This window comes from Styela clava, chromosome 7, assembly GCF_964204865.1.
Source record: "Styela clava chromosome 7, kaStyClav1.hap1.2, whole genome shotgun sequence".
Taxonomy (NCBI): domain Eukaryota; kingdom Metazoa; phylum Chordata; class Ascidiacea; order Stolidobranchia; family Styelidae; genus Styela; species Styela clava.
This window is the reverse complement of record NC_135256.1, coordinates 7,121,720-7,147,769: the sequence shown is the minus strand read 5'-3', so window position 1 is coordinate 7,147,769 and position 26,050 is coordinate 7,121,720. Positions and strand designations below refer to the sequence as shown.

The 26,050-nt window shown below is 32.4% G+C and overlaps 1 protein-coding gene across 1 annotated transcript in view; it reads left to right on the top strand.

Moving 5' to 3' along the window:
- LOC120327876 (uncharacterized) overlaps positions 1 to 26,016 on the top strand; it is a 48,139-nt gene extending 22,123 nt beyond the window's left edge. The window contains exons 28-79 of the mRNA XM_078114377.1: positions 312 to 446; positions 679 to 839; positions 1,325 to 1,541; positions 1,654 to 1,832; positions 1,907 to 2,069; positions 2,477 to 2,666; positions 3,187 to 3,350; positions 3,594 to 3,771; positions 3,894 to 4,086; positions 4,431 to 4,520; positions 4,756 to 4,931; positions 5,041 to 5,222; positions 5,505 to 5,632; positions 6,092 to 6,279; positions 6,710 to 6,872; positions 7,195 to 7,315; positions 7,618 to 7,775; positions 7,929 to 8,045; positions 8,367 to 8,497; positions 8,816 to 9,029; positions 9,644 to 9,733; positions 10,012 to 10,326; positions 10,685 to 10,751; positions 11,025 to 11,128; positions 11,383 to 11,439; positions 11,733 to 11,894; positions 12,364 to 12,390; positions 12,481 to 12,855; positions 13,109 to 13,216; positions 13,467 to 13,512; positions 13,675 to 13,873; positions 14,286 to 14,484; positions 14,980 to 15,198; positions 15,364 to 15,583; positions 15,954 to 16,049; positions 16,135 to 16,237; positions 16,736 to 16,883; positions 17,118 to 17,216; positions 17,575 to 17,831; positions 18,583 to 18,865; positions 19,355 to 19,453; positions 19,536 to 20,070; positions 20,265 to 20,395; positions 20,581 to 20,642; positions 21,047 to 21,185; positions 21,481 to 21,585; positions 21,947 to 22,410; positions 22,549 to 22,748; positions 23,259 to 23,407; positions 23,968 to 24,198; positions 24,648 to 24,801; positions 25,280 to 26,016. Coding sequence (XP_077970503.1) covers positions 312 to 446; positions 679 to 839; positions 1,325 to 1,541; positions 1,654 to 1,832; positions 1,907 to 2,069; positions 2,477 to 2,666; positions 3,187 to 3,350; positions 3,594 to 3,771; positions 3,894 to 4,086; positions 4,431 to 4,520; positions 4,756 to 4,931; positions 5,041 to 5,222; positions 5,505 to 5,632; positions 6,092 to 6,279; positions 6,710 to 6,872; positions 7,195 to 7,315; positions 7,618 to 7,775; positions 7,929 to 8,045; positions 8,367 to 8,497; positions 8,816 to 9,029; positions 9,644 to 9,733; positions 10,012 to 10,326; positions 10,685 to 10,751; positions 11,025 to 11,128; positions 11,383 to 11,439; positions 11,733 to 11,894; positions 12,364 to 12,390; positions 12,481 to 12,855; positions 13,109 to 13,216; positions 13,467 to 13,512; positions 13,675 to 13,873; positions 14,286 to 14,484; positions 14,980 to 15,198; positions 15,364 to 15,583; positions 15,954 to 16,049; positions 16,135 to 16,237; positions 16,736 to 16,883; positions 17,118 to 17,216; positions 17,575 to 17,831; positions 18,583 to 18,865; positions 19,355 to 19,453; positions 19,536 to 20,070; positions 20,265 to 20,395; positions 20,581 to 20,642; positions 21,047 to 21,185; positions 21,481 to 21,585; positions 21,947 to 22,410; positions 22,549 to 22,748; positions 23,259 to 23,407; positions 23,968 to 24,198; positions 24,648 to 24,790 — 8,680 coding nt within the window. The 3' untranslated portion in view covers positions 24,791 to 24,801; positions 25,280 to 26,016. The remainder of the gene's footprint in view (positions 1 to 311; positions 447 to 678; positions 840 to 1,324; positions 1,542 to 1,653; positions 1,833 to 1,906; positions 2,070 to 2,476; positions 2,667 to 3,186; positions 3,351 to 3,593; positions 3,772 to 3,893; positions 4,087 to 4,430; positions 4,521 to 4,755; positions 4,932 to 5,040; positions 5,223 to 5,504; positions 5,633 to 6,091; positions 6,280 to 6,709; positions 6,873 to 7,194; positions 7,316 to 7,617; positions 7,776 to 7,928; positions 8,046 to 8,366; positions 8,498 to 8,815; positions 9,030 to 9,643; positions 9,734 to 10,011; positions 10,327 to 10,684; positions 10,752 to 11,024; positions 11,129 to 11,382; positions 11,440 to 11,732; positions 11,895 to 12,363; positions 12,391 to 12,480; positions 12,856 to 13,108; positions 13,217 to 13,466; positions 13,513 to 13,674; positions 13,874 to 14,285; positions 14,485 to 14,979; positions 15,199 to 15,363; positions 15,584 to 15,953; positions 16,050 to 16,134; positions 16,238 to 16,735; positions 16,884 to 17,117; positions 17,217 to 17,574; positions 17,832 to 18,582; positions 18,866 to 19,354; positions 19,454 to 19,535; positions 20,071 to 20,264; positions 20,396 to 20,580; positions 20,643 to 21,046; positions 21,186 to 21,480; positions 21,586 to 21,946; positions 22,411 to 22,548; positions 22,749 to 23,258; positions 23,408 to 23,967; positions 24,199 to 24,647; positions 24,802 to 25,279) is intronic.
- Positions 26,017 to 26,050: the final 34 nt, after the last annotated feature.

Genomic DNA, 26,050 nt, shown 5'->3' with positions numbered 1-26,050 from the left:
CCGCTGCGGTCCATATAAAAATAACACAAACAAATAAACAAGCAAATACAAAAATAACAAAATAAATAAATAAAACACCTGATACGACAATCAGATTCAGGTAGATTTAAAAAAAGAGGTAATACAGTAATCTGAGAGGCCAAAAGTGAAGTATAGAATTCATAGTATAGAATTTCTATATGCATCAGTGTTAGTTTTATCTAATATAGATCTGAATATTTTAACCATTTTGGGTGAAGTTTATGGCCCTTACTTCCATCTTTATTCTCAAAAACAAAGGATGATATATATAACCATTCACCTTTTTCTAGATACTTTATTGTTGGCCCCGATATTGAATCATTCCAAGTATCAATCAATAATGAATACATAATATGGGTGAAAAATGAGGAACAAGGCAAAACATGGAAAAATGCATCTGTAGATTTACCATATCCCAATATAAAGTAAGTCATTGTTGATAAAAACAATAATGTGCTTTATTAATTCACAAAACTACACACTTTAGTTTGGCTGTATTTTTAATTTTTAATCAACCAATATCGGATATATGTAAAATGCGGTTTGTAAATAACGTGATAACAGTTAGTATTATTACATATGTTCAAAATTTTTGAAAATTCAGTTTATACTTTCTGGACAATTTTAATTATTACTTCTATGAAACTTCTTTGGCAGGTATGATCTAATAATTACAGCAAAACGTGGGGATGGGTATAATGGAAGTATTGGTATAGATGACGTAACAATATCCCATGAATCTTGTCACCCGGAAATGAGCTACCGGTGTACATTTGATGTACCAGTCAATGAAGATTGTGCATTTCAGATATTGGGTGGTAAGTACAAAAAAGACTTTTTCTAAAAGGGAATTTGCTCAGGCCGAGGAGTTGAACACACGCACAAAAAGCTGATTTGAAACAAACAGCAGTAACACTGAAAGTTTCTGTTTCAGAATTCAGAAAGCAGAATTTCTGCTCTGTTGAATTCCCTTATCTCTAACAGTGTTGACAGGGTTTTAGATCTGATTTAACTGATATCAATTGAATTGCAAATTAAATTTTGATGACTAAACTCGCATAAGAAAGAGCTGTATATAAACTTGCTCTTTGTACTCGATTTACTGCTGTCATATCAATAATAGCTGTTTAAGAATTTAGTTAGTCACTGTCTGTTCGCTGAATTATTTTACATATTGTAAGCAGATCCATATCCAAAATGTATTATAATAACTCGATTTGAGATAATCTATGATTAAGATAATTCATATACATCATAAAGTCAATTTTTCATGTAAAATGGTGATGGTTTAAAATATTTTCAGACTCATTTGAGCAAGTTTCATTGGATAGTCTCTACAAACGTTTATGGTCAGATCCAAAAATTGTGCAAAGTCACGATTATTCCAGTGGAGTGATTACTGGAAAAGAAGTTGAATTATCCAATGGTACAACTGTTACAAGTGGTCCATACTTACGCAGTCCAGTTCTGCCACGTTTGAGCAATTTTTATCCAGTGTTGTGCCTCACAGTCAATTACAGGTCAGTGTCCTGTTATTTTTTAGTCATTATATTTCATTATATAGTCACATATTTCTGTTGTATTGGAGAGTTATAATAACAATTTGACTTTTACAAATGAATTTATTTTCAGGCAAAGATCTGATGAAGGGTTGATGTCGGTAATAATTCGTAGTACCTCTAGTGGACAATTTCATACATTATCATCTCACCATCTTCCTGCAAAGAAGTCTATTATTCGACCTTGGCTGACATACATAGCACAAATTGATAAAAATGTTCCAATAGTATCTGAAGAAAATTTCTACATTGGTATGTAGAATTTTTGCAGTTCTCTCTCATGTACTTTTCCCACGGTGCTTTACAATATTTAATTTACATTTCAGAATTCCGTGGATTGAATGCAACATGGATAAATGAACTTACCCTGGACACTGTAGAATGCCCCGCTGTTGTTGAGGATCTATGTAGTAATTCAATCAGATGTACTAATGGTGATTGTGTATCTCCTGAATCGTTATGCGATGGAATTAATGACTGTGGTGATTGGTAAGCTTATTGGTTTCAATGTTAATTGCTTACTCTTTTTAATTTATCTGCTGTTGTATTTGGATAGTATGTTAGACTAATGCGGATGTTGAATATTATCTTGTAAATATTATTGATTGGGTTTTTCTGGTACTAACTTCTTACCCTTCTTCCATGCTTTTGCGCCAGTGAATCTGTATGCATCATAGTGCAAGGATGCTGTAGCAAGAGTTGAAGATAACTATTCTAAGTGATATAAGAGTTTTTCTGCACACCATCGCGAATATATTTCTGTAACGTTTCTGCTGACCAAATATTATCAAAAGATTTTTTCAAAGTAATACCAGTACAAAATTTTAAATAACAAGTACAAGTTGTCTCAATTGAAACTTCACAATTAAGGTTATTTTGATGTTTTCATGTCACAGGTCAGATGAAGTCGGCTGTTCATCAAAGTGCGGAAATATTGCTGATTATTTTGATGTCAAAGCATTCTTTGATGGAACAAATTCCTTGGAAGAAGATACTTGTACACATCGAATTCATGGACAACCAGGAAAACAAACTCTCTTAACCGTTGGGGCTGTACAACCAACATCGATCTCGTCTCACATTGTGGTAAAACTGTTGTTAATCACCCAATTCAAGATAGAAACTTTATTATAGCCCCTATTGTGAACCTTTTACTGTGCAGTCCAACTTTATTCATTAAAGTTATAACGAAATAAATAAGATTAGATCACTGCCACATACAAACAACAAAGAACAAACAAACTTGGAAAACAGATGTCTTATTATTTCTATCACTGTACAGCAGGGGTGTGCAACTTGCGGCCAGCGGGCCAAATGTGTCCCACAAGGAAAAATTGTGTGGCCCGCAGAGAAGTGCCAATTTTGAATTTTGTGCGGCCCGCTAAACAAGTTTGTCATTTAGTTTAATCTAGTATGTGCGAGTAAATCCAATTTCTTTGGGTTACAAAACCTATACCTGAGCCTGTGCAATGTTAAATAAAGGTGAGGCCCGTGGTTTTATCCAATTATTTGTATCTGGCCCCCCTGTATGGTTGCACACGTCTGCTGTACAGAATTTCTGTATTTGTGTTATAATCAATTTAAATCTGTTTATCACTCCTCACAGATGAAAGTATATGAAGGATTCAAGCAGAGACAAAAAGGCGGCTCAGGGTCAAGTTCTGGATATTTTCCTGCTAAATCACTTGTCTTCCAGACAGACAGATTTTCAGAGAAAACAACGTATTTGATTGAAAGCCATGATGTCACTATTGTGATGGAATATTCCAAGTTGGTATCTATTTGCTAGCAACTTAGATTACACCAGGCTTTGTTTATTGAATTGAAGTCATTACAATTTTATTAATTTCAGTTTTTAAATTAAATATACCCTCTTTAAAAATTCTCAAAGACTATGTTGATGATTTTGTCATAGTGCTTCCATGTGATTTACATCAAATTTAGGTGGTATGTTTTTAATAGACGATGCTGATGATTATTATAATATTGAAATATAAAAAATCTTAATTTTAGTTTGAGTATGTCTCCTGTACCTTTGTCATATGAGATGGTGGAAGACGGACATTGCTCACTTGTATGCCCAGATCATCATTGTTTATTCAACAATAGATATTGTGACGGAATACTTGGATGTTCTGATGGGTCAGACGAAAGAAATTGTACAAGATTGGTCATTGAAGATGGTGTCAAGGTTTGTAATATCTTTACTAAATAATTTCATAGCAACAAAATGGAATAAAAAATGCACCATGCAGTGATGTAGTTGAGAGAGTATTTTGACAATCTTATTACTGTTTAAAATATTGTAAACAGGTACTGGAGGTACGCCATCTAGATGGCCCATTTGCACCAATATGTGCTGATGATATAACAGAACAACTCGCAGATGCCGTATGTAAACAACTGAATGACCTTCATGCTGAACGACCATTGAATAAAACGGGACTACCCGCTTCTTATAACAAAATCAATCCCCATAAGCTTGTCAGTAAATATGAAATCACAGGTAAAATAAAATAAGTGGCTATCAATTTATTTCATTCAACTGTTTCAATTTAAATGATAATTATTAATAATAATAAATTATTAAATTATTAATAATATTTAAAGCGTTTTGCTCTGACCGTTTCATGATTCATTACTTTGTCTTTTTATGAGAAATCAGAGGAATATTCCCTTTTTCCATTCATTTAATTATTGATTGAAATTTCAGATATGCTAAACTCTTAAAATTTCCTACAGATTGATGGTTGGTATTTCAATGCCCTCCCAAAAGGGAAAACAATCAAAACTACTTTAATGATAAATTCTGTTTGCATTTTTATGAACTCTCAAAGATTTATTTTTTAGAATCTACTTTGATTCAAGCATTGGTTACACGAGTAAAGAATGATAAAATAATAGGAAATGCAAGTTTTCCAGCCACACCAAAGAAGACAGGTGTTGTATAAATTATTATTTTGATTTCTATTTTGAAGTCCTGAATGACCAATTCTTGGCATTTCAATTACCGGTATATTTAAATTAATTTTCTGTGGCTATTTTTCTCTTGTCAAATTAAATAGAAAATTTTGCCTCTATGTTATAAATACTGATTTTTGGTGTCCATTTGCAAATTGTTGGTTTGCATTTCAGTTGATTTGAATATTACTTCATGTTTTGTTTTATTTTACAGTTGGTGCATGCAAATCACGGGAAACCTGGATACCAAACTGTATATCATATCAATGTGGTGTTCGACCAATAGATGTAAATCCATCTGCATCAAAACCAGGTCCGAATCCGATACTCCGAATCATTGGTGGAGGTTCTGTTAGAAAAGCAAAGTGGCCTTGGATGGCATCTTTATTGGTGAGCCACCTTTATGTTGATATAGTTTTAACTGAATAAATTGGATAATACTTCATTTTTTTCATGCGTCCTTGTCTTTAAATCTCATCTATTAACACTTCCATTAAAGCTGAAAGAACGAGATCATAACTGTGGGGCAACGCTAATTTCTGATAGATTTGTGATAACTGCAGCACATTGCTTTGACGAACATAAACCTGAATCATTCACTGTCTTACTTGGTGCAAATTCAATCAAAAACCATGGAAGAGAAGCATCTAAACATGCGGTCAAAAGAGGAATTATTCACAGGTGCTTAAAGAGTTTAATTTTTTCATATAAATGATGGCCCTTTATCTGATTACCAATCGGGAATCAGTCAGTTCAATGTATTCCATTTTGTGGATATGGTTTGTGAAGAGGCCATTACTTGCACTTGATAGTGAGTCCATACTCAAATTAAAGTAGAACTTCATCATTGATCATAAATGAAGTACTTATTTTCAATTGCAAGAGTGAATAGATCATAGAATCTGATATCATAGCAAAATATTTTTTACATCCATTAAATAAATATACTTTTATTTTACTCAGATCATACAACAAACAGGCAGATATACCTGACTGGGATTTGGCTCTGGTTGAACTTGACCCCCCGGCTCATTTCTCAACTTATGTTTCACCTATTTGTCTTCCTCAGGGTGATATGGAGTTTCCACCAGGTACTGCCAACTAGGATTAATAATAATTAGTGCTGAACACCACATAATGAATTCAATTTAAAGTGCATAGAGAAATGCAAGTTATAACAAAATAACAAAAAACGTTGAAATGAGCTCTTCTGAAGCTGATATGATAGTATATTTTGATGACAGTTTTCCTAACAATTCAATTGAGAATTACAGTATTTTAATTAGTAATGTGGCAGTTGCATGTTTTAAAAGTTCATTATTGAATTGGTAAATTTAGCAATGCCCAGTCAATTTGTAGCATTGAGTAAATTGTCTTTGGATCAAGGTTGGTTAAAAGGCATATTAAAAGATTTTGTATTTGTCATTCATTCTCTAGCAGACTACTACAAATCTACAACAACAAATCGGTGGTACTGTTTGCTTTCGGGGCAGTGATCTGTGTGGGACAGTTATTTCAAGTTTTTATCCTAATATATTACTTTTCACCAGGAACACAGTGTTTTATTGCGGGATTTGGTCATATATCAGAAGGTAGAGGAAGTCAGAATATGTTAAATGATGCCAAAACTCCAATAATATCAAATTCTGAGTGTGATACTGATATGTATAGAGGTTCAATCACAGAAAGAATGTTATGCTCTGGATTTCCAACTAAGGGCGGTGTTGGAATCTGCCATGTAAGTATTTTGGTTTTTCACCTATCGAAATGCAAGTCTTCTTGATCTTGGTTTTAATGAGCTTTAAAACACTGTATGATTTTTTGAGTAGTATCTTGCTCCATTGCAATTTCAGATTTCTGTAGTCATTAATTTTATTTTTGTGCTCATTTCGAACCAATAATAATTTTTTGTACGATATCGTCTCTCTGTCAAAATGATCGTTTATTACCTGGATGCTGTTACATATTAGAATAAATAAAATTATATGCTTAAATGCATGCAACCATGCATTAATACTATGGTATGCTTGAGTTTATTGTTAGTTGATTTAGCAGGAATGTGGTAACTGTAGGAGTTTTCAACCATTTCAACCACAGTGCCATTTCTTTATATAATATAAATTTAAATCAGAACAGAACATTTGAGCAATAGTAAATTGTGATTACAGGGTGACAGTGGAGGACCACTCATGTGTCAACATCAGAACAAAGGATCATGGTACCAAGTTGGTGTCATAAGTTGGAGTATAGGATGCGCTAACAAAGGAAAACCTGATGTTTTTACCAAACTTCTGTCTCATGTTGAATGGATTAATGAACAGACTGGATTCAGTGAGTAATTTTGTTTTAAGTTAACGGCCATATGTTGCATGTAGTAACTGTATTGTACAGACCATGAGGTACACCGTCAATAATTTGTTGGGGTTTTGTCCACACCTAATGTGCAAGCGGTACTGGTAACGGTTTCTAGTGTAAGCAATAAGGCATAAAGCACTACCTGATTCTTACATTAAACCCAACGGCTTATAAGGAACACGTTTGATTTTTGAGAAAAAAAATGGTGCGCCCTATGGACCATAAAATACAGGATTTTTTGCTTGCTGCAACAACAAAATTGTTTCCTGATGGCGAAAAACATATTGATTTTTGACAGATTTGTCATTGCCAAGTCAAAATAGGCCTGTAGTTGGAACATGTGGTGGAACGTATTATGGATCTAATACTGGAACATTTGCCAGCCCAGGATGGCCAAAAAAATACTGGAATGATCAAGAGTGAGTTTTAAAATTAGGTTGTAGTACCATCATAAATATGAGTTCTGTTTTTGTTCATATTATAACTTTTCTTGATATAAGAACTTCTTAAATAACCCATTGCATGTTTAAATTCTGTATAAGACTTGTCTCAACCATACTTATCAACCATACTGTATTTCAACAATTCAATGAAAATTGTGTTATATCACAAAGACATTTTGTATCGATATGAAATTTTGTTGTAAATATTTAACAAAAATAAGGTTTTTGTGAATTTTAATTGGGTTAAAATTATTCATTTGGTTTTTATCACATTTTAGATGCACTTACACAATCCTAGCTGATCTTGGACAAACTATTCATTTATCATTTGATGAATTTGAAACTGAATTATATTTTGATAATGTTGAAGTGTTCAGTGGAGATATGTCGGTAGCTAGTAGAGTACTCAGTCAACTATCTGGAACAAAGAGGCCTGGTAATTTGTGTTATTACATTTTAGGTTTTTTATAAATTTTTACATTGACATATTTTTTTGGCCAACTTTTTCAAATGGAATTCAAATGTTATGGAAAATATCTTACACATGTATTTACTTATATCTGCTTCATTGTGGAATTTATATATTTAGACCCATTAGGAATTCGATCTAGTGCAGTTTATGTTTACTTCAAATCTGATGATGACACAAGTGAAAAAGGCTTTGTAGCGAGTTGGAGAGTTTCTGGAAAACCAACACCATATGAAGGTAAAGCAATTTATTGTAAAGTATGAACTACCATAAACTATTACCATTTTTTCAATATATTTGTATAAATGGTCTAATGTGTGATGTTGTAACATGGTGGTGAAATATATCTGACATATGATCATTTAATAATTTTAACCTTTGTCTGTCACTATATGCATTCGAGAATATTTGTCTTTCTTTTAAGTTTGCCAGCCTCACATGTTAAAAAACAAAAAAAGGTTGTTTTCCAGTTGATAACAATAAATATTATTTCCTTCACATATTGGTTGCGGTATGAAAGTTTAATACTTGATCTTTAATTTATTCAAATTTTCTCAGGTCCAGGACACCCGATTGAGGTTCGTTTAAGATCTGTTTATTCATCCAAAATAGCAACAATGGTCTATAAAAATCTTGGAATATTCTTCTACGGTGGCATTGGTCCTGGTGGATGGCCTTATTACCTTCAGGTATGAGTGCATGAACATGCAGTCTTTAGCATTTTTAAACATTTGGTAAATGTTTAGTATGGCAAATAGGGAATAAAAGTCAGGAATAACCAGTTGAAATTTCCTAAATTTTCAGAAGTGATTTGATTGTTTCATTGTATTGTATTACCTGGATAATTGTGGAAAATTGCAAATACTATGGGTTCTTCATGTTATCATTTGCATTCCTAAATGTCTTGAGACTTATTTAACTGAGGCTCTCTCAATTTACTGCTATATAAAAAGCACCATGAAATGCTGTATTTGACTTTATTAAACTTTTAATTCATTTTTCTACAGTACCCATCAAGAATGGTGAAGCATAGACTTGCCTATATTCCACAAATAGGTCAATGGGTTATAAGACCAGACCGTCCTCTCATGCGTTCTAATGAAAATATTGGACTGAAAACAACTTGTGTCAGCCCTACCCCCGACCAATGTGGAACGAGTTGGAAATTGTGGAATGGAACTAAATGGATCAACATACAACTGGTCTTGGATGTGAAAATTGGTAAGACAATTTTGTAACAGTGACTCGACCAATATATTATAAACTATACACTCTTTTAGTACTAGGATATTGTATATTGAACTTCCTTTCCCATTGGTTGCTTTTTATTTCGGATTCGTATGTGGCCATTGTCACAAGGGTAATTGAATGAGATAGCATTGAAGTGGTAAATAATAATCTCTTTGTATGAAATAGCCAGTGTATTTGTATTGCCACAAATATACCGGTACCGTACTTGCTATTTTGTGAAGAGATTATGTTACTCTTATTTATAATTTTACGATTTTACTCAGTGAAAAGGTAACATATATTTTGAGATACTTTGACCTTATGTGTAGGTCTTGTGATTGAAGCGTTTGACCATGTTGACATCGCAGGTCAAAGATCGCTGGTATCATCCCAATTCCCAAGCCCACACCTAGGTTGTATTGAATTAGGTAGATACTGCCGGACAGGAAAGAAATATTCATGTGTTTTTTGTCACTACAATAGTGAAATATGTAACGCTTGTTTAACAATAACATTACCATTTCAATTCTTTGATATACATTTATGTGAATAAATTAAAAAAGCATTGCTCAATTACTCTTTTACTATGCTAATGTTTATGCCAGGTATGAAGAACCCTCAACCGACAGTTTCAGTTCCAGTATCAACTGCAACCGATCACCCATCAAATATTCCAGACATTCCAACAACTTCAGGTAACTTTGCTCATGAGTATATATAGGAGTAATATATTGAAATTTGATCAGACAGATCAGTAGATGAATTGTACAAGATATTTATGTTTATTAACACTTGTCAATGGTAAATAAAAAATAAAAATATATAACCCGGTAAAAATACTAACGCAGCAAATATTGCAAAAAGATTGAAGTGAGAATCGATATACTAACCTAATGTACAATAAAAAAACTGTCACATCCGATAACTGCCGTTCTAATGTATGATAAGTGATTCTTTGTTAACTTTTCGAAAGAACCAAACAGAAATCAAGAGGCAGAATTAGAAGGACAGAGTGAAGAATCTTGTGGTGGACTACTGACTGATCAAAATGGTACAATATCATCACCTGGTTATGGAGAATACAACTACAGTAACAACCTTAATTGTAAATGGTTTATCAACCCTTTTGGTAGTCGAAATTCAACTAATAAAAAGTCTCAGTGGATATTGTTGGAGTTTGTAGATATGGACACCCAACAATTGTTTGATTACGTCAAAGGATTCCCTGGAAATAATACATCAGCTATTCCATTATTTGGAATGTCAGGAAAGGATGTTCATTTAGAAGGTAACTTATCAATATTAGTTAATAAAGTTAATACTGCATTGAAAAATGTAATTACCGATATATTTAGAATAGGTTTCATAAGGTTTATATAAACAAAACTAATATTCTGTTTTTAATAAATTTCACTTATCCTAATTCATAACATTTGATAAACAGATAAACACTTGCTAGTGAGCGATTTTACTTATTAAATATATAATTCCAAGCCGTATGATAATTTTGATATCTTGTCATGCTTTCAAATGATGTTGCAAAAATGATTATGTTATCAGTGATGCTTGGTTTTGTACTAGGATCGTTACCAATTATTTTAACTCTCATAAATTAAATAATGTTTGTGGTGATTTCCAATTTACAGATGACTCAGAAAATGAATTAGAAATTTCACCAATTGATCCCGATTTAGAAACAAGAGATGAAGTTGAGTAAGTTGTAATTTAATTCTGTCTTTATTATGTTTTTTATTATGGGAAATTTTAGTGAACGATTCAACTTGTTTTTAACAAAGGAGCCAGTTTATATAAAATATTACCAGCCTACATGAATTTTTTTTTTTTTGAGAGGAGAGATAGAATACCAAAAATAAAATGGTTAATAGGTTTTTGCTCGAAAAATAAAAACCTCTATTATCCTTTGATTGTTATCCTAATTGAAGGTTTTGTCAAAAACTTTTATATATTACAAATATATTGCTTCAGACCATACCTTGGCCTATTTGGAAATTTTGGATTTGCATTTGGAACACCAGCTATTGTCAACACCCCTAAACAAACTACAACAACAACTCCTGTACAAACGCGAGGTATCATAAAATTTCTTCATTATTTACAGCGTGCAGAAATATTATCTTTTTCAAATCTTGTTCAATATTCCATTTTTTATATATATTTTAAATGGCATTGTCTATTATAAGTGTTTATATTTGTCTTCATAATCTTATTCTTTTCCATTTCAAACCTGTTTTTTTTTATGATTTTTGAGTCCTCACGACGTTAATTTTGTCCAATTGTGTTCTTAAAATTTTTTATATACTTTTAATAAAACTGTTATTTATAGGTTTGAATGCCTTGACTGCAACAATGAAACCAATCACAACTGTGCTCAAATATGAAGGTATTGTAGTAACCACTGGCCACAGATATTGTGTGATAAATTGATACAATTTCTAGGAGTGTGTGCTTGATAATATAACACTTTTCATCTAAAATAGATTTGACAACCATTGATTGTAATCAATTTATTATTTAAATTTATATCTACAACAAGAAATGATAAGCAATCTGTGTTAGTAGTTTTCAAGCATTGTGGTATTTTTAATTAGTGTGAGGTATTTTTGTATTTGTACAATTTTCACAGTAATTTATTTTGAATAAATTTGATAAATTCTTCATCATAAATTTTTACAGATACCGAGTTTCAAGGTTTGACACTAACTTTTACAACCGATGATGAAATTACAAGTAAAGGATTCTTTTTGAGATATTATGTTATTGATGATATCACAAAATCACCATTAGATAGTGATGATTATGTCACTATTGACATATTTGAAGATAAAGGAACAAAAGGTATTTTACTTATCCATGTATATTATATTAATATACGAGTACAATTGTAAGTGATGTATATGAGGGGTTTTTAACCTTTTTGGTGTAGAGGAATCCCAATAAATATTCTACAGGACAAGGATAGAGGAACTCTCATGCAAGCTATTATGTGTACATTCGATTATATGATTATAGGCCTACTTGTTATTGTAAAATATGCCTATCAAAATGTATGTTGAAACGACAATTTGAGGCTAAACATCTGAAGGTTTTTCACAGAAAAAAAGTGAAAACACGTTTATGATTATATTATGCCCATGAATCTGAGTATATTTAAACAATACTCCTGGTTGAGACCGACTGGCATAAATTTCATACACGTTGTATGTTAAGTTTTATTTCTTCATTGTTTTGATTTTTACGCTGTGAAAATGATACTACAATGCATTTACTATTTTGTTCTAAATCTATTCAATTTTTTTTTTATCAGGAGGCCGTAGAAAAAGATCTGTACCAGGTGAATTTTTTCATTCAATATGTTACGAAAATTCTACAATAAACATAAAATTTATTGTTTGAAATCAATTTTATTGAACTTATTTACTAATTTTAACAGATTTTAGTTATTTCTACACTGGTGTATCAGGCGATTATGAAGGGTCGGGTGAATATTATGAATACGATTATTATGACTACACAGCATTAAAGGATGTGAAGCCTGATGCATCTTGTAACTTCACCTTAACAATGTCTTCTGCTGCAACACAAATTATAAGCTATGAGACGCCAGATAATGGATCGAAAGATCATGTTGTCAGAAATTGCCTTTGGAGATTGAAGACAGATTTTCCTCTCCAGTTAGTAGATTTGGAGATAAATTTAGGAAGTTACAGTGGACCAATTATTTCTTACCTATTCCAAGTTGGAAATGATCATGAACATGATATATTGAGAGTGGATCTTGCACCACAGACAGTGCTGAGTGAGTAATATGGAAAATATTGTTTAATCAAATCTGTGCATATCCAAAATTATATTCTGTTTTAAACAGAAGATAGTGTTTGATTCAAAAATTTATTCGTATCAGTGAATTAAATTTTATCAATAAATCATACAACTGTTAACATTTTCTGAAGTTTCCAAGAATACTCAATTCTATTTTTTATGATTAAAAAACAGTTTTGCACAGAAACATTTGTTAAAATTTCCTAATATTTAACTGAATTTGATTCTAGGTAAGAAAGTAAGCAGTCTTGGAGAAGTTATGGTTCATTTCAAAACTGATGGTAAACAAGTTGGATTTAATATTACTGCAACCTTGAGAAATTTATCAACTCCACCAGGTATATAGTACATCTGAAATTTTTGAAAGTATTTTTTGGGGGGTTATGAAACTGATTATTGAATGCTGTCTTTTTTTCAAAGGGCTCAGACAGACTACTGTCATAATGAAATAGGAAAACGATTCATTTCAGTTCCTACTTAGTTCTCACTTATTTCTGGTCAACAATATAGGTTCATATACTTATTATGTCTATAATTACATCAAAATAAATTATTCTATAAGTTAATAAAACAAATTTTTTTTTTCAGGCTTCATCCCAACAACTATTTTTGATCTCGGAAAAATTACTAGCAGGTATTATTCCTAAGAAAACTAAATGGTAAAATTTCACTTATAAGGTACACAGAAAATCCTTAAAAAGTCCATGATATGAAAAAGAGAGTTCAAATACACCATTATTGTCGTAAATAGTTAGCAACTCTTGCTTTTCTCTAATTTTCATATTTTTATTTGCAGAACACCAACTCTGGCAACCACAATCAAAACTTTTGTAGATCATGAACAAGAACAAACTGTGCAAATAACCAGTACCTGTTCCAATGTTACTGGAATTATAGAAGAAAACCAATACTTCATTCATTCACCAAATCATCCTCAGAATTATTTGGGAAACACTGAATGTACTTGGGTGTTGAAAGCTGCTGTCGGACAACAGGTACTTATAAACAAAATATTTCATCTACCTGAAAAAAGTTTTTTTCGAAATATAGGAACTTAGGATAGGAATCACATATTTATTACGGGGGAAAAAAAGCCGATAAGACAGCTTAATCATGTGACGAACCACAGCCTCACAGGTTACCAGTTCATGTCGGGTATAGAATTAGTTAGCCAGTTATTTGTTTTCAGATGCATGAACATGACGGTGGAGGAATCCGTTACTGGCTAAATAATCTCATACCCGACATGGATTGGTAATTAGATGATAGGCTGTGATAGCCGTCCTATTAGCTCATCGGCTCCTGATTAAATATGTTAATCTCATCATATATATTGAAAAAGAATCTTTATAGAAGGTTAATCAAACTACACATATGTTGAACCACAATTTTTATCTAATTTTTCAGATCAGCATCACTTTTACTAAAATTGGAATTGAAAAAGTTTCTTCAGATTGTAGTTATGATAATGTAACAGTATATAATGGTGAAATTGATGCAGAACCTGTCGGTGTGTTTTGTGGAAAAGATCTGCCAGAACAAATAATATCAACTGGATCTGTAATGGTTATCAAATTTACAACTGACAGATTAATACATGATATTGGTGAGTGTTTGTTTTAGGAACATGTATAAGACCCACAGAAAAATTAGCAGGATTAGGATTTTACATATTTATCCCGGGGGAGATAACATCTATATCTTATCTAACATCTTATCTATATGGCGAACCACCGCCTCTCGTCCGGTTACCATTCCAAGTCGGGTATGGGATTAGTTATATTGTTTGTTTTCGGAAGCATGGACTTGGTGGTGGAGGAGGCCGTAACCAACCAGCGGTTACGTGTGAACCACCCAACGACGTGAGGAGTCCAGCAATCCTCTCGCACATAACCATCCCTGCATGGGATTCGAACCTGCGAACCCACGCAGAGTAATTAGATGTGCGGTGGCGAGCATATTCCTAACGCTTAGCCCGTTGAGCCACACCGCCGCGCAAATACTTTTAGAAAAAGATATTCCTTAGAGTAGCAGAGTATGTTGATATGTAGGTTAATATTTCAATAATTTTTGTCTTGTAAGATGAAATTTAATTTTTAAGGTTTTCGAGCAGTTATTTCTGCACTTGAGACTATAAAATATTCTCCAAAGAAACCAATGAGCAACAGTTTGCTGTTTTCTTGCAATTTTGACAATGAAGATATTTGTGGCTTCACTCACGATAAGTCAGAAGATGTTGAATTCACTTGGACTAAACAATTTTCGACAACACCATCTGAAAATACTGGGCCACCCCATGATGCATCAGAGTCAAAAGATGGTGACTATTCAATGTTGATTACTGTATACTCATCTAATAACATTCTGATAACTTATTAAAACATGGACATTTTCAATACACACAAGTATCACTTGTCTTAGAAAAAAAAATTAACGTAATCATTCTGTGTATTTTAAACAATTTCTAATATGTTTATTTATGTAGGTAACTACATGTTCATAGAAGCATCGATGCCTCGTGTTCCGGGAGATAGAGCTCGTATTGTGAGTCCAGTGATTGAAGCCAAACCATCAATCCCAATGTGTCTTAACTTTGCATACAGCATGAGAGGATTGTCAGTGGGATCATTAGTTGTTTATATTTCAATTGCAAGTGATGGTGCAATGATGTTGTCAGAAAAGAAAATGGATGTTGAAATGCAAATGTGAGATGAAATAGAGTTTTTATTATTATTCTTGTAGTGTTTCCAATGTGAGTGTTAATAAAATCTGTCTGAATACAATCGGCATACAAGTTTAGTATTAATTGCTACACTTTATATGTGAGATCACTAAGGTATGGTAGTTTGGTAATTGTCTTTAAGGGTTAGCATGTTGACCATCTAAGGTGGCATGTGGTCTGCAGCTGATGATTTGTTAACAATACATTTTAAAACCATAGTGTAAGATTTCTACTTCGCTCATCCAGCATATTATTTTGATGCCAATAGCTCAAAGCAAAGTACATATTTCATAGAAGTTTATTTCATTGGCAATTTTATTTCAAAACTTGATTTAATTAGATTTTGTATTTAGTGAAAACATGTTTGATTTGCGGCCAATTGTTCTTAATTTTGGAGCTGGATTGAACCAAGAAAGAATGGTGCCTACATATCGAAATAGTAGTGGAAAGTAAGTTCATGACTATACATCTCTTGCAATTGCAATGTTTGTTTTTTCTCATGTTATCTAACAAAAATGAATTCTCGTTTTACAGACCAACTTGGCAGCAGTATGTACTCTGGAGTAAGACTAGTGAGCAAGATGATGAACCTTGGCTTAAAGGAGAAGTCACTTTCACTCCCAACAATCATTTTCAGGTACTGATATTGTTGTTACACTTATACTAGACTTGTTGTACAGTGGCCACAGTAAAATCAGTGAGATATTAACAAGATAAATGCGACTTCAAGTAAATAATATAAATAAACAATACCTTACTTTTTGTAAAATACAGAATACCAGACTGAATTCATAGCAACACTAAACTAATTCAATCTGGAAGTCCAAAATTACTTTTAAATAGAATTGTTTTATTGCAACAGTTAGGTTTATATTGGATACTTACAAACAAAATATTTTTAAAACGTTTCTGCTATTCAAGGAATTATTCGGGAAACTCTCTAATTAAGCTTTAATCAAAAGCAATGAAACCAAACTCTGATTCAAGCACTTAGTAAAAGATAAAACAATGTGATGTACTTGGTTATACAGTTTTTAAGTTAATGCTCAGTAACATACAATGTAAGTTATAATTTTACAAATCGGATATTTTACAGTATTTCAATGTTATTCATATGTTCATATATTCATTTCAGTTGTTATTTGAAGGCATACGTGGTTCAGAATATCAATCAGATATAGCCATAGACAGTATAGTTGTACGTCAAGGGGAATGCAAGAAAAAACAATGCAGTAAAAATGAACTTCAATGTGTTGGTGACAGTGAGAGCAGAAGAAGTGTTGGTAATTAAATGATTCATTCCTTATTGCATTTATAATACAGATTCCAATAGAAAAATCTAAATAATAAATCTCAATTTTAGTTTCGATTATTGGATTAAAATATTGGAGGCATAAACAAAATATCTTTTGTATACTTTTTGTCTAATTGCAACAATTGTTAGTAGATTTCTTCCGACAATCACTTCTTTCGATTTTAATCTCAAAGATGTAATCTTTTTACCTTCTTGTTTTTAGTCTGTGTATCCAAGGAATTGGAATGTGATGGACACAATGATTGTTTGGATGGATCAGATGAAGCATCTTGTACATCACCTCTAAGAGATCTTTGTGATAGTGAGAACCTACATTTTATTTTCCTTTTTAAATAAATCAAAAGCATAACTTCTTGCTTCTAAAACTAGAACCTTGTATTGTTTGATTTGCTATTTGATAATCTTACCTACTGTAGCTTGGTGTAACATGTTGTTGTTTGAACTGATAAGTGTAAGATTGAGATTTATGATGCAATTACTGCAATTGTTAGTATGACAAGATGCGAAGTTGAGCTTCTCCATTTCTTATATATACCATAGCTTAATTTTGTCCATTAGATTGATGAAAGAATTACCAATTATTTTCACAATATTTTTTCGACAAATGTTTTAATTCAGTGAATAGAATGCTATTTATCTAAAAATGAAATATTTTACAGGAATGAGTAAAATTCCACAGAATACAACTCAATTTATGATATGCGACAATGTTGAAAGATGCAGTCCAAAGTCTGTAAATATTGGGCATGTCAAAGATATTGCATGTGATGGTACATATGACTGCTTTGGTGGATATGATGAGTCTCATTGCGATGTCATCAACAAGCAGAAGGTATCCTTGGAAACAGAGACAAAGAAATTTGGTTGTGGAGTTCTCAGTGTCAATCATGAAGATGTAACAGAAAGAAGCAAAATTGTGAGAATATTTTAGTTACCATTTTCTATGTAGGTAATACTTTTATATATTTTGGAGATGTGTCAGGTATCATTACTATCAGCCAATTTTTCACTATCTGTATATTTTAAACTATGTTTCAATCTAAACTAATTTAGCTATTTTGCCACCAACATTTTGAATAATAGATGGTCAATATGAATAAGAATATCAAACAAATATCACCATGGATTTTCAAGTTGTGTAAAATACAAAATATGGCAACATATTATCACAATTCTGTGCACGCCATTGTGTGAATTGGTTTGATAAGTAAGATAAACATATACATATTTCACCCTAATATATTAGCTGCCCGGGCTATTTTCCCAGAGTTTTCCAATCAAACAAGGCTCCTGTGCACAACAAAACGCCTGTAAAAGCAGCATAATTTAGTTAATGAAAGTCTTACAGCCAATCTTTACATGAGCAGAAAGTTGCAAAGCAATTTATAATTTAATTCAAGTATTGATTTCTCATGTTATGGAATACCTGTTCTGAAATAAATATTGAAATAACAATATATATATATATATGTTGAGGAAAATTACATATTATCAGAATATAGATAATGTCAGCAATTATAAATATCCGCACATCCACTTTTCCCACAATATTGGATTGTATCGGTGTTGGCAAAACAAGTGATATCAGTACATCTCTAATGTATTTAATTTTGTAATTTAAATTGAATTGCATGAATCTATATAGTGAATATTATGTTTTTTTGTAGCACAATATTCCACCAGAGACAATGCCATGGGTTGCAGGATTATACATTCAAGTACATAAATCTGATATGATACAAGACTCCATCACACTAAATGATCCAGAGAAACGCTTCCTCTTCCTCTGTTCTGCGGTTTTTATCCGAGAATCCTGGCTTCTTGCTCCAGCTCATTGCATTCTGGATCCAGAAATGACAAAACAGGATCTCAAGCATTTTCTCCACAACAGAGAATCTTCAAACACTGATGGGGAAGAAGATGAAGAGGAAGAAGAGGAAGTTGATTATGGTGAGTAAATAAATATTATGTAGAAGGATAGAATTTATTTTTTATCTCAGGGGAGAGGGAAGCTGATTAGATGGCCTAATTATATGCCTTAGCACAGCATCTCGTCTGGTTACCAGCCCATGCTGGGTATGGGATTTGTTAGCCGGTTATTTGCTTCAAATGCATGGACTTGGAGATGGAGGAAGCCGTAACCAGCAGCTATGTGAAGCACTCTATAGTAGTGGCGAGTCCAGCAATCTTCTCGCACAGGACTCAAACCTGCAAACTCACACAGGGCAATCAGAAGCGATGGCAAGCATATTCCTAACACTTAGCACAATGCGCCCGCCACCTGTCATGACATAGAGATAATTTGTGTGTATTATGTCTTTCACTCTATAATTAGTAAAGTGTACCTGAGTAGTAATTATGTGTATTGTTTGAGTTAATTTAATAATCTAACAAATAACTTTTCTATTCAACAGTTATCATAAATCACATTATTTTTAGAAAAACTTATCACAGAGCCACTAAATCAATTCATGAGATATGATGATCCTTTCTTATCTGAGTTGAATAATCTTGATGAGTTTCAAGACATGTATCCGGGTGAATATTCATTTCTATTTATTTTTATTGATCAAAACAATGTATGCGACCAAAATATTTATCATATATTTATTTGTTTTAGATGATATATACAATGATGATGTTATTGACCAGACAGAAACAGTTTTTGAATACTATGTTATACTGCCTGCAAAAACAACAGAATCAAAGCCTACAGTACACAGAGTATCAAAACTTGTTCCACATCCTGAATATTCCATGATGAAACTTCAGCAAGATTGCAATTCTACTACTAATTATGAAGTGAAAATGTCAGATGAAAAGTTTACATCAGACACTCCCAATGAAAGCATTAACTGTGACATAAATAGAATACAGAATGATGTCACTCTGATACGGATAGAAGATGTTGTGACATTTTCCACTGATGAAGTCGATGTCAAAGAAACAGAGGAACGAACAACTCAATCAGCATGCTTGAACAGCAAACAATCACAAATAACAGCTACAAATGAAAATATATTTAATAACACGTCAACAGAATTGAATAACATGTTCCAGCCACCATCTGAAAAACTTACATACTCAAAAAGTTTCAAATCAAAAGCAACTTGTTATGCAGTCGGATTCTCTTTCCCTCATAATGATGATGTGAAGTAAGTATTAAAAAATTGAATCACGAGTTTACATCTAAATCAAATTGGTTGTTTGATTTATGATTTTGTAAGATAACATTTTGAAAGTAGAAACGCACTTTCGATTCTGAATATCTCAAAATATAAATTTCATCAGTTGTCGCCATTTTAATAAGCTTCAAAGTAATAATCCACATTTTATTTTTGTTTAATAGAAAATCTGAGTTGCAGCTGTCAAGAAAATCAGTTCAACTGGCAACTGGTGATGTGTCTGCTGAGAAATTAATTTGCGGGATGCAGAATTTACTCGGGCCAACAGAAGACTGCTTAGATTTAATCAAAATGGGTAAGACATACCTGTTACTTCCTATGAATACAATCACTCATCTATAAATACTGTAAAATAGCAGAATGAACATTGAATGCAAGTTACTGGGTAATATTGTTAGAGATTATATATCCAAATACTGATTGTGTATAAATTTGCCAAGCATTATTTTTATATCAAATTTACATTTTCATCATTTTTAGAACAAAATTTCAGTCCGTTGCTTGTTGGAGGGTATAATGGAGTGAAAGATGCAGCTTTTATGGTAAGTAATGATTTCAAATATTTTTGAAAGTCTTGATTACATTGTCTATGATTGTATGCTACCCACTGACTTCAAAAAGTCTATTGGCTAAATTTGAAAAGAACAATAACTGTGGAATCCAGCATTATTAAACTATTCGGTACTCCCGTAGTGTGTGTACCAGTGTCTAACCATTATGGCCAGGGTTAGGCCATAATTTTATCCCAATTTTCCTTATTTTAGTTCTATTACGAGTTCGGGGACTGTCTGTGTTAACCAAGTAAATATACCCCCTGCCCATAAGTTTCAGTCCCTTTACACAACTTGATGTAGAATAGTCGAACAATTATTCACCTCTATTTTGGTACACATACTTCTGGAGCGCCAAATATTCTATATCAGTCAACTCCCTACTTTATTCACAGTATGATCAAGGTCCAGTGTTAATGTGTAAAAGTTGGAATGATCGATGGTATCTCACTGGAATATATAGTTGGAGTAATTTATATAGAAATCTCCAACATGATAGATTATATGAAGTGACAGATGAAGCACAAATATCAGGTTTGTTTAATTTTTGGTCGTTATTCATTATATTTGGTTATTTTCTTCCTAAAACCTCATTTCAATCTATTCCAAGTCTATATTTTCATTATTATTTATATTAACAGTCATTTACTACTAGATAGGTAGTGTGATGATATTGTAATATTTGCAATTTTATTGATTGAAATTACTGATTGTGTGCTGTAACAAAGCGATTTTTAGGTTACAGATTGAATAAACTTCAAATAAGTAATCGTGAATATACAACATTTATGTTTACTTATTATATAACCTTCCCCATATATTGATCCAGGTGGAATACTACAGAATAACATGATACTTGGAATTCCGTCCGGAGTAGATTTGTTTTTAGATGTAACTCAAATATCAGATTGGGTTCAAGAAACTCTTCGAGAAGGTATCTATCTGCCTGTTACTTAAGTATAATGAATTAACATACTACTACTTATATACAAAAAAATAAAATAGCAATAAAGAATATGTGATTTATTAAATAACGTGTGGTTATTATTGAATAATGTCATGTGGTCTTAATTGTTCTGTTTAATATTGTTAAGAGATATGACAATTTGGTCTGCGTCTCTGGTAATCTTTTAACCCAGTTGAAAACGAGCCTACCTTTAACAAGGCAACATGGACAAGTTGTACTTTGTCACCTTGTTAAATAGCATTCAATTAAAGTTAGTTATGAAATGGCATTAAGCCACTATTCAAGTTTATATGTCCCGCTTGAATTAAGATTTATTCTTTTTATTCAGATTGTCCTGGTGAATTTCCTTGCTACGATACATCAATGAGTTTACCACAAAAATGCATCCCAAAACAGAAACTATGTGATGGAGTGATTGATTGTCCATTTAACTACCTGGATGAAATTAATTGCGCCTCTGGATGTAGTTATGATGAGACAGCTGATCCAATGGGTCAATATTACAAGAATTTGAATAATGTTGGTGTCCAGCTGCCAGAGAATATTATTATGAAGTACAATCTTAATGGGCTCAATCACTCTATGTCTGGGAAACTTGTAGAAATTGGAGATAAAAACCCAAAAAGTATTATAATTGACCAACAAGATGATATAGGTATTTTGTTCAATGCAACTGACATTGGAGAAAGTCAAAAATCATGGAGAAATGGTTTACAGCCTGGAAATATCAGGGCAAATGTGGTGAACAAGCAAAAACTGAAGATGTGTATTTGGACTATCAAGGCTCCACCCGTGAGTTTTCATTTTGTTTCTCTAGATATATCATCTTGTTAATTTAAAATTTTTGTCCATTGATCTGTTTCTATCATATAGCTAATGGGGGAAATGATAACATACAGTTAAGATCTGCAATCTTATTTCAACATTCAGGGTAAAGTATCGGTTTTGCATGTTCACGAATTTAATGCAATACCCGGAGGAAACAAAATACAAATTATCAATAGCGGTTTTGAGCAAAGTGAGTTACTGCAACCAAACATGAAAGATGTATACTATACTTCACGACCAGGAGATACCTTAACAATCAGAATGTTGCCACCTAGTGGCCAGCCATACTTGGAAGAAATAAGGTAAAGCAACTACATTAACTTAAAGGCATAACTTTTTTTTCATGGAATCTCTAATGTAAATGGTATTGTAAATCATTCCTATCCTAATTTCCTATCATAAAATTTACATTTTGCTATTTGCCAGTAAATTGTTTTATTTATGCAATGTGGGATGATCTTTGGTGCAAGTTCTGAGCAGTTTTAAAGGAACATGTTTACATTTCACACAGAATAGGAAGCCTGAATCGAAAAAAATAATCAACATTCCAAAGCACAATACTTAATATCTATTAATAAAGTATGCAAATGTTTGCTAACAACATTGTAACAGTTGACTACACCAAGCACTTTAGTATTTTTCATTTGGAGAAATTCGATGCTTTCGCAGTAATCTATCAACAATGAACTAAGCAGAGCTTCAACCCAATATCTTGAACTTCATAGTTTGGACAATGCACCGATCATTAATTACAATTAATTTGATGTTTGCATAATTGTCAGTTTCCTCAGTATTAAATCTCTTATCTGCAGATACTTTGAAGCAAGTCACCATGCAGAAGGTGTAGGAATATGTAAAAATCGACACAAATGTGGAGATGGAACCTGTGTGTCACCTCACCATGTATGTGATGGAATTTGGCATTGCAAAGATAAATCAGATGAGATGGATTGCCCATCAGGTAAATCTTTAAATTTTCTAAATTAAGCCTTTTTTTTAGCAAACTGTGGTGTATTGCAAGTTTTTGATCTTCATATTTCTAGATGGTCATATTCATCTAGATGCCTTCATTGCAAATCTTAGTAAACAACAGTATGGAATGAAAATTTCATTTAGCTTTTGTTGTATGAAAAAAAACATATGTCAACTTGAACAGGCAAAGCTACCCCAGTAAAAATGCATTAATTGTGAGGCATTAATGAAAAATATAAGTTTGAATTTGCAGTATTACAGTTGATTTTAGGTATGGAATGGATGGGTTTGAACATGTGAAAGGTTACAAGGAAATACTGCACTCCTTGCCACTGTAGAATTATTTAGGGAGCAGATTTATTCAAAATATTGAACTAACTATTTTTAGTCTGTAATTTTCAAGTTTGGTAATCAATTGGCAATTATAACTTGTCACGGACCCTGCATTTCATAGCAACATAGCATATTTAGCAGTATATAATAAAACATTTTTGATGCACTCAGAACCATTTTATTATTTATTTTAATACAAAGTTTCAAAATTCACAGGATGCGGCGGTCCAGCTTTTATTTCGGGCCCATCAAGCGGGATTATCCAAAGTAAAAATTATCCTTTATCACACAATGGCAATGGAGACTGTGAATGGCAATTCGTAGTTTCAAAGCATTCAAGTGAAGTAGATACACCAGAGATGTATTTTGAATTTACTGATTTCAAGACTAATGTTCATGATATCATGTTCCTCTTCAAAGGAGCTGGAGTCAGAAAATCTGGAGAAAGTAAGACAATAATATTTTCATAGTCATTAGAATAGTGCAGGGATGGGCAAACAATGGCCTTTGGGGCGCATTGAAAGAAGTTGTGATAATTCCTTACAACTACATACAAAATTTAGATTTATTTTTAACTTCATTTGCAATATCCAGACTGTGAAGTTTTAAAGTGACAGTCATGTTTTTTTTTCATCTCTGGTTCAAGGATGTTATCAACCAATAAATTTGACATTATCATAACGAATTAAAATGTAACTGTGACACCACAGTCAATTTCTCAATGCCCTTGGCAAAAAAGATTTTTTGAATACAGCCCTTGCAGATAAAAAAAACTTGCAGCCCTTGCTCACACCTGCAGTGACATGAGGGCTAAATGTTTACAAAATCTACATTGTATGTTTTATTTTAATAGCTCTAATATTCTAACTTAGACATAACTATTTTCATATTATCAGATTTATTGGGTGTTTATATGGGAGATCGTGGTTCCTTCAACATAACAATTCAGGCGAATAGTGCAACATTATTGGTTCGAAGCAATGATTTTATAAGAAGTCGTCGTTTTAAAATGAAATATACACTTAACAACATGACATAGGTTCAAGACTGGTAAGTTGGCTTTGTTTTAAGACATATATGAAAATATTGATTTTGAAACTCTAGAACTGACATGAACAATCCACGGCCCGCGGGCCAAATCCGGCTTGTTGGATAATTCGATTTTGCCCGTCTGATGCTACCACGACCAAACTAAAACCAAATTTTGAAGTTTTAGCTAAAAAAAACTCAAGGAATTTGTTGAGATTGCGATTAAATTCAGTTTTGGCATGAGGCTTATTGTTTCCCACTTTTGCAACGCTGTAAATATTATTAATCAGTAATATTAATCATAAAATGTAACTTGTGGGCAAAATTTTGGCCCCCGGTCCAAAAACCTCACCAAGCCCTGCTCTAGAACTATATATCCAGCCCAGTTCACTAAGGATCTTACAAATGAAAGAATTATCAATCATGGAAAAATAATATTTTTGCCAACTTGAAGAAATGAAATCCCTTGTTTTGGCATTAAAATTGATTATTTTTTCAGTACTTAGCACACAAGAGATGGATATGCAGAAATTCACTAATAATGAAGCGCTTAATGAAAATGCAGAAAATACTCTGAAGGCCCAAGCTTCTCAGGATTATAGAGTGTGCACAACAAAGAGTACTGCTTCGTCAATGAAACACTTTTTTCATTTTTCTTGTTTGATTCGTTCGTTCCCATCAATCATTTATATATGACATTGTACTTTCCAGATGAGCTAAAAACTTGACATCAAAAATAGTATTGATAGAGCTCCATATATATCATGAGATATTAGTGGCGGCTTGCACGGAGTGAAAAGCGTGAGCGAGTAAGCTATAGAAGTATATTGAACTAAGCCAGCTTATAATCTGTGTTCCTTTTTATGTTTTTTATTCTATAGATTTTTAAAGCCTGTTTTTGCCTTACATGTACCTCTTAAGTGCCACAAAAAACTTGATGTGTATTATTCTTATTACAGATTCTATAACAAGTTACAATTGTACTTGAATATTTCAGAAATGTGTTGATGTTGACCTTATTGAAATATTTTTGATCTCTTAGCACAGTTAAGTATGAGCAATTAATTGATTTGGTCCCTCTTGGTTTTATCGTTAGATCTCACAGTATCATTTTGTTGCACTCGCACTAACTTGTCTTTACATTCTTGTATTTATTTTTTATTTAAACTCATTCACTATTTTTGTCAACATTTGACGATACAAGAAATAAATATACATTTGTTAAATGCCCAACAAGCCTTTTCGGTTTAGAAATCATTGATTAGATATT